Source organism: Haliotis rubra, unplaced genomic scaffold, assembly GCF_003918875.1.
Source record: "Haliotis rubra isolate DU_JTF1 unplaced genomic scaffold, ASM391887v1 Scf734, whole genome shotgun sequence".
Lineage (NCBI taxonomy): Eukaryota > Metazoa > Mollusca > Gastropoda > Lepetellida > Haliotidae > Haliotis > Haliotis rubra.
Window position 1 is genome coordinate 180,442 of NW_025767451.1, and position 8,708 is coordinate 189,149.

At 38.1% G+C, this 8,708-nt stretch overlaps 1 protein-coding gene across 1 annotated transcript; it reads left to right on the forward strand.

Moving 5' to 3' along the window:
* Window positions 1-47: 47 nt before the first annotated feature.
* Window positions 48-5,143, forward strand: LOC124259733 (zinc finger protein 474-like). The gene is made up of 5 exons (XM_046693923.1): window positions 48-579; window positions 1,329-2,519; window positions 3,043-3,223; window positions 3,758-3,956; window positions 4,649-5,143. Exons 2-5 carry the CDS (start codon window positions 1,351-1,353, stop codon window positions 4,804-4,806), a joined length of 1,707 nt encoding a protein of 568 aa, XP_046549879.1. The 5' UTR covers window positions 48-579; window positions 1,329-1,350; the 3' UTR covers window positions 4,807-5,143.
* The last annotated feature ends 3,565 nt before the right edge of the window (window positions 5,144-8,708 follow it).

Here is an 8,708-nt window from a genome sequence, read left to right on the forward strand (position 1 = left end):
ACTGGTGGTTTAGTTCATAAGCGTAGCGCTTTAGATGGAAACAAGTTTCGTTTCAGACAGTTTGGTTTACCTATTCATAAATATCAAGATGGTCAAGAGTTAGTTTGTGTTTGGTGCGTTGTCTAAACGGAATAAGGATAGTCGGCGAATAGTCATACTGTCTATCTTAAATATATCTGTAGGTTTATAAATAGTACCATTGGGACCGTGTTGTCACGTGATCTCATGAATACAACATGGCGGGCGACGTAACCAGGGAAGATGTTTACATAGGATACAAATATTTTGACGGTTTTACTGTCAATAGATACCGTTAGCAATATGTGAGCATAACATAATCTGTGAGATCGATTTTCTACATAGGTGAGAGGCGTTAACGGCTTGCGTGATACATATTTCACAGGATACCAGATACTGGTAGCCCATGATCCCATGTCATACTGAGTTCAAACTGATCACAAGTCATTTGGCGTTGCCAGGACTTGAGTGATTCATGATGGGCGCTCGGTGTGGATGAAATTATCGGGATTATGGTTTTGTGGCTGCATGGAGGGATTTAACCAGTCCATGTATGGACAGGTAACGTTACTCTTAGCATTTTGTATTATTTGATTAAATAATGTTGGGTAACATGTTATTTTCAAAATAGAACTGTTAATGTGTTGGAATTTTAAATCACGAGATGACGTTTTTGCCACTCGATTGTTTATGTCTGCCCCTCCAAGATAGCTAGATATGCATATACCTCAGGTTTCTATGTCAATCAAAATGCCTTTTCAAATAATACAAAAAAAGTCAATTCACAATGACTGGTTGGATGTGACTTCAAATCTATTCAAACTGTTTGTCTAAGATATATAGGGCAGTGTATGGAATGACAATATGGTACAGGTGATATTGGCATTTGGAGGACTATCAAGTATCAAGGATGGAGGTTTGGTCAGGATCCATGACTCCCTCTACCTCTGTGATTGCATTTAAGTACGATGGTGACTTGAGGTTTAATGTGGGCTTCAGACTACACCTATTTTGCCGACAGTATTTTGTACCAAGAAACCTCCTGTTAAATATATGGCCTGAAAGTAATCTCTAGGATTAAGTACTATGATTAAAGACCCTCCACAAAGAACGACATGGCTACCAAGCTAATTAAAGATGGCTTAACAAGGGATTAATGCAACAACAGTTGGGGCTTGCCCATGTCATGTATATTGGAACAATAGGATCATTACCAGTTACAGAAAAATAGCTTTACACTCGTATTAGGTGTAATGGTTGTCAATGTCATTAATTTGTTGTTATGACATTTGCTTTCTAATTCTTTTCAGATAGCTGTAGAGACAAGAGTTGATGATGGCAAGGAAACCTACCACAGTTGTGTGCTATATCTGTGGCCGAGAGTTTGGGTCTAAATCTATTTCTATTCATGAACCACAGTGCTTAAAGAAGTGGCACGCTGAAAATAACAATTTACCAAAACAGATGAGAAGGAAAGCTCCTCAGAAGCCAGAAATCCTTCCTACAATAGGTGGCAGTGGAAAATATGATGCAGAGCGTTTCAATGAAATGGCATGGCAGAGTGCTCAGTCAAATCTAGCTGAGTGTGAAAATTGTGGTAGGACATTTAACCCTGACAGACTGCCTGTCCACCAGCGAAGTTGTAAACCTGGTAAACCAATGATGCCTCTGAAGAAAAAGGGAGGAGAAGGAACAGGAGCAAATGATGGAGGGTCAAGACCAGGAACCGCTACCCTGTCAAGTCCAAATGTCATCAATATGAACAGCTCCGTTGATCTTGAGAGCAGCCAGCGCCGAAAACCCCATCCTCCAGGTTATCAAGCAGATCGCAGGTGGGCTCTAGACCACATGTTGGAAACCGACAATCCACTTTTACTTCTGACAAGAAGAAACCACAGGCAGCAAACCCTCCTGCTTCCAAAGGACCAAGGTTTGTTTTATGTTATATATGTGGTCGTCAGTTTGGAAAAGCCTCAGTGGGAATTCATGAACCAAAATGTTTGGAAAAGTGGAAAATTGAAAATGACAAACTTCCGAGAGAGCAAACGTCGACCGGAGCCGAAGAAACCAGAAGTACTAAAAGCAGGAGGTAAAATAGATGCTGAGGCAATGAATGAGGCTGCATGGAAGAGTGCCCAGGCTAATCTGGTTCCCTGCCCAAACTGTGGAAGGACATTCAATCCAGATAGACTTCAAGTTCATCTCAGAGCCTGCAAACCTAAGAATGGCACTCCAAACATGTCATCCCAGACACTGAATGGGCCAAGTGAAGGAGGGCCTCCAGCCAGTAAAAGTGGATTCAGTGGTCAGCCTCCAGCTCAAAAGGGTCCCCGCACAGTTGTCTGCTATATCTGTGGAAGGGAGTTCGGAACCAAGTCTCTACCCATACATGAACCTCAGTGCCTTGAAAAATGGAAAATTGAAAACCAAAAACTGCCCAAAGAATTGCGGCGACCAATCCCAAAGAAACCACAAGCAGTTGGGGGTGGTAGACTCACCAGGTGAGCAGATAATAATCATATAACCAGATGTTCTAACTGTGAAAACATCACAGATGTCTGTACTTCCATTTATTGAAAAAGTTGATAAGGGTACAATGTATAGTATTTCCTTATATTTCTTCATATAGAATCAGAATGGAATTTGTTCCAATAATTCACATGATTTTTTCTAATGTACATCATAATAGCTGTCAATGTGTGAATTTGAAAAAGAAAAGAAACCATTTCAGACCCCTCCACATTAAGTGGTATAAGAACTTGATGTTGGTCACCCAAAGTCTATAATCTGGGTTGAGATCTTCAATAACCACAAGTTGTGATTACATTTTAAAATACTTTGAAATGATTCAATGTGGTAACCAAGCAGTATTTTCTATTACATGAATGACCTTTTCATTACCAGTGCTCTTTAGCCCACTATGTCATAGCTCACTATGTTTATGTGGCGTTTGTCAGAAATTAACCATATTTACCAATATTGATAACTAATTTGCAAGTAACCATGGTTACAATGATATTCAAGGGATCAGATGAATGAGGCTGCATGGGAAGCTTCAAAAGCTCAGCTGGTTCCGTGTCCAAACTGTGGCCGAACGTTTGCTCCAGACCGACTGGCTGTCCACCAGCGGGCATGCCGACCAAAGACTGCTACCATCAGGAAGGGGGGCGGGCCTGGCATGAACAAGTCCAATGCTGCTAATGAGGTAATATTCTGATTCAGTGCTAGTGCACAAGTTTTTGTTTTCTTCAGACCAATTTTGTTTCTTGTTTTACAGAATTTTGTCCCCAGAAAACCTAAAGGCAGTAGGGAAATAAAATGAAAATAAAATCACCAGTCAAAGTAATATTCCTTCTAAATATTAAAAGTATTTTACTTTTTGCAATTTATGAAGTGTATATGGGGCAAAAAACAATTAAAAAAAACCTTTTACATTTTTGCCCCATAAAAACATTAGGATTTTATTTTTTGAGCGGGGAAAAAATAATAATTTTTCTTTTCTTATTCTTGAAAAAATACAACTGGCGGATCCGTGAAACAAGAAATAAAATTGGTCTGGCCTTATATAAAAATGACCAAACATTGTTGATATCTATGTTAACTATGTTGCACTGTCCATCCTTTAATACAAATAGGAATACTAACTGTATAGTGAGATCCATATCCTTGAGAAAAAACTAAACCTTTGATGATGTGTTTTACTTGCTTCAAAGTTTTACTCTCAATCATTTCCTCCCAGCCTCCTCCCATCTCCAAGCCGGCTGTGATACAGAAACCTCGCACAGTTGTGTGTTACATATGTGGCCGTGAATTCGGAACCAAATCAATATCCATCCATGAACCACAGTGCATGAAGAAATGGCACATTGAGAATGACAAACTGCCACCGAACATGAGACGCCCTAAACCAAAGAAACCTGAAGTTAGAAGTATTGGAGGTGAGTTTCACACATTCTAATAACTATTGACCATCTGCGGACATGATCGGCCAAGATCTAAGATATGTCATTATTATCTTGTAATGTTGTGAGTTCATGTTGGGCTCGGGCGGTTGGCTAGCCTAGTGGTTAAAGTGTTTGCTCGTCAGACATGCCGAAAACCCGTGTTCGATTCCCCACATGGGTACATGTGTGAAGCCCATTTCTGGTGTCCCTTGCTGTTGCTGGAATATTGCAAAAAGCTGTGTAAATTACTTCACACATTCACTCATGTTCACTGACCAGGGCTCAAGTGGCTAAGACATACTGGTTCTTCTTGAATTCTGTGAGAGATGATAGAGTGAATAAATATAAATTACAAAAATTACATGACACTTCATGCAGTAGAACCAATATAAATGGACTAATTATTATTATTATTATTATTAATGTGCTCACAGAAACTTACCTTAGTCATTTGTCATTGTCTATTTAAGTTGGTTACACAGGTAATATATTAGGCTTGCCTTGTGAAGAAAGGGACGCATGTACTGTTAGTTCTGAAGTTCTTCAAGTTCAAGCATTGTGTCACAGCTAACAGGATGTCTCAGTGAAGTTCTCTTGATGACATTTTGCAAAACACAGTCAGAATGTTAGCTTGTGCCGACGGGTATTGTGTTGGATTGGGTGATAGTTCCTGTTTGTATTTACAGGAAAGGGCGCCTATGACATTGAAGCCATGAACCAGGCAGCATGGGAGAGTGCGCAGGCTGCGCTTGTTCCCTGTGACAACTGTGGGCGGACATTCAACCCGGACAGACTTTTTGTTCATCAACGGAGCTGTCGCCCCAAACCTGCCAAACAAGGCTAGAATCTCTGTGTGTGTTTAACGTTTCATTACCGAGCTGCATCAGCTCCTGTGATACCTCATGAGTGTACAGAGGAATCTGGCAACATTGATTTCCCAGAAAGTGTTGTATGACAAAGATGGTAGATACAACAGCCGGGTCAAAACCACTTTTACCATTTGGTCTCAGTCTTCAGTGCAGTGATGAGTGATAATATCTGAGTTTATAGTAGATATACACAACTGTCATGATTGCTGATTTATTATCTAACTTAGGGACCGTTCATAATGTATGGAAATTGGGGAATGATGGTGATTTTTTATGGATAAGCATGTACAGTGTGAATGGATCACCCATCCCTTTAAATGTATGTACAAAATAAGTGAACCCCCTGCATGTCATGTAGAAAATCCTCAGAACAAAACGGGTGACCATGACCCCACCTTTAAATCATCATATATATCACACACACACACACACACACACACACACTCTCTCTCTCTCTCCAAAAATTATATGTTATGAAGAATTTGTGTATGATATTCCGGAAGTGAGGTGGTATTATATATTATATATAGCTCCACACAATATGATCTGATCTATGTTATAATGAGTGCTATATTGATATAGTTATATATAGTTATATGAAGATGATGTCACATATAATGTATATTTGTCCACGACACATACTTCTGACACCTGTGATACAATATGGCTGTGTGTGGACGTGTTGCTGGAAATATTAGTTGACTTTATCTGTGGTAGTTACTGTACAGTGTTCAACACCTGGTGTTATAGCCAGTGTGGATCGAGCACTCTCACTTGTCCTATACTCTTTGTGAGAGATGACTTATATACAGTGTATTTTGTAGTTACTTTACTATATAGATAGTTACTGTTTGCATTTTTAAATTTTGGTTATAGTTTTGAATTGTTTTAATCAAGGAAGTACTGCAATATGTTTGATTTTATAAGGCATAAAGTGTTTAGCAGTTGTGGATAATGTGTAAATCAGCAGAGTATAATGTGCATGCAATTCTTTATGCTTATGACTCCATAAATACAAAACCATATCGTAACATTCGATTTTCACTTGTCTCAGACTAATGGACGAGTGTCTTTGTCTAACCTTACATTCCAACAGAGAAAATTTGAGAAATTGTGAGTCAAAATAGAATAATCCCAAAGTATTACACTTTTTGAAGTAATTTATATACACAAAACAGAAAGGAACTGGAAGTTATTTTAAAACATCATATGACATACAGTGAGACTTTGAATACCAGGACCTGTTTAGATCTCGTAAGATAATATTGCATTCTTGTGTCCAGATGGTTTACCACCCATGGTAGTTCCATTGTTCACCGTCTCAGTAAGCACAATGTGTTTTGTATATATACATTGACTATATTAACTTACGAGGTAGCTATTATCTGTGGTCATGTTAGCAAATGGTGAATGGGCATTTGGGGATGGCTTGTTTAATGGAGAAAGTTTTCACAGAATACTTTTAAATTAAATAAAGGCCATAGAAGTTAAATGTTTTCAGGTAACAGTTTTCATGCAATATTATACAGCTATAGGTGAGGCAGTTATGGAAATTGTCACAAAAATAAAAGTATGTTTATGAAATATGTAATTTATTTCAGTTGTATAGAACCAATAAAACTTATTAGCAATAATGGTGTTTGTCTGTTAGAGAGTTCTGTTAGTAAAGGTTTTGCACAGGTATTATGTGAAATGTTAGTAGTGAATTTGTGAATATATTACAGGTTACACATGCAAGTAATGTAGTGTGGCATTCAGTATATCTGCTCACTGTAGGCACAACACAAAATGTACACTTGTGTCACAAGGTTCTTAATTCTTTATATCTGATGATGTATTATCAAAAATTGGCTGAAATATTCTCTTGTTTTGCAGAACGCATCAGTTCATAATATCATTTATACTTTAAATTTGTGGCAAGACTTCAGTGAAAATGTAACCCTTACATTACAGATTTTTAACTGTACACAAGAGGCCTGAGATATGTTCAGTGGTGAAAACTTGGTCTGGGATATGTTTTGTAGAGATGTCCGTCCTGTTGTGTGGTTATGTCAGTGTCCAGCTGATAATGTAAACTCAGAGTGTCACAGAGTGCCACAGAGTGCCTTATAGAGTGCAATCTCACTTTTCTATTGATATTGAATAATTGGGACAAGTCAGACATGCTGCTGAACTTTGTCACCTTGAAGCATGTGTTGACAGAACCTGCAGTTGCCACTAGTAACCTTTGGTTCCTTCATTTCTACTGGCCCCTGTACATGTATCGCATAGCAGAGGGCATATCATTGATGCTTATGTCGGAGATGCAACCCCCTCTGCACTGCTGTATGACCCTCAACATATGATTTAACTAAAATTATATGTAGTTTTTGCATATGACACCTTTCAAATTTTGACTCTTGAATCTTATTGGTGTTATTTTCATAGCCTTGAATATTCCACCAACTGTTTCTCAGTCTTGCAGAGAATTTACCAAATAGGGTTTGTTGTCAGTTCAAGATGACAAAGTGCTGGTGAATGTACTGCAAGTCAGACATACGTACACAGCTTCCATGCTTGTTTTTGAGAGATGATGACTCATGCTTGTTCTGTCTCATTTATGTGACTAGTTTGTGTAATCAGTGTGACAGTTTCTGTGTCAAGGTTTGCGCTCAGTATTTAGAGCATAATCCATACTTCACTGTGATAATGGGTATGTCTTGAATTGTTATGTTAGAAATGCAAAGTCTATTTATTGTATTTGTAAATAGTTCCAACATCGACATATACTCATGGAAACAAATAAGGGAAAAAATGAAAGTACAAGTGTTCCTTTTACATTTTTCCATATTTTCACTCACAGTGCAATATAAAGCATGACGAGAAACCCAGAAAAGAGTAGAGGAACACTTGCACTTTCGTGTGTTCCTTTATTTGTTTCCATGAGTATATCATTGATTGATCCAATATCCGTCCAAGAATACCCAGTTAGTAACATGTATTTTGACCTGTGAGTTTTCTGAAATAATATGCGTACTGTTTATACATGTTTTATGTTATTACATTTGTTTTTTGTTTTTTCAACATAATGACTTGGCTGTTTTCTTTAGGTCATTGCAACTAAGGGGACTTTAAATGTAAGTCGTGTCGGCTATTGAGTTCAGCTTGTTTCTAATCAGGGCATGAACATTCAATAGTGATTAAGGCATCAGGTCAAATTCATAAACTATTTGCATCCTAAAAAGCAATGGTCAAGCTTGTTAGTATTGTTTCAGGACCTCTGACTTTGTATCAATGTTTGTGTTTGTCCTTTGTGTTCAAGTAGACCACGTTGGCAGGTGATACTACGAAACACGTACTGCTAACGCCACCCAGACTTGCCCTGATTACCTTCCTTGGTCTGTCAGTGTCAGTGTCACTGGACATTTCATATATTAACCTAACACACTGGTCAACCGTTTTAAGGACAATTCACACATGCATCTGCTTGCCTTTACTGAGATAATGAAATGACCATGTGTGTAATATCTGTGTTCATTCAATGTGCCTTCCTTACAATGAAATCTATAAACAATCAGTTGTTGATATTGTAACTATATTTTCAAGTATTAATATTTAGCAACAATAACATTCAAAATAAATCAGGAAGAAATTAAGGACAAGATGCTTTCCCTTAGAATCATGATAGTAACAGCTGGTTTGTGGCCATACTTAGGAGCAATCAACAAGTAAATGATTTATATAAAGAAACATATGTTTCAAAGAAATATCAAAACAGTATACAGTGGAAGCTGTCAAAACCAGCAGTTGTCCAATCCGGCAAGTTGTCAACACCGGCATAAAATCTCAGTCCCGTCCGTGGCTAGTGCAATTGTCTTCATTTAAAAGCTCTGCAATC

Bases quoted from the DNA above. Each gene is read 5' to 3' on its own strand.
- LOC124259733 (XM_046693923.1), top strand. From the start codon at position 1,351: ATGATGGCAAGGAAACCTACCACAGTTGTGTGCTATATCTGTGGCCGA. The intron at 2,520-3,042 runs GTGAGCAGATAA...ATGATATTCAAG, and splicing joins GGGGGTGGTAGACTCACCAG to GGATCAGATGAATGAGGCTG. The intron at 3,957-4,648 runs GTGAGTTTCACA...TTGTATTTACAG, and splicing joins TGAAGTTAGAAGTATTGGAG to GAAAGGGCGCCTATGACATT.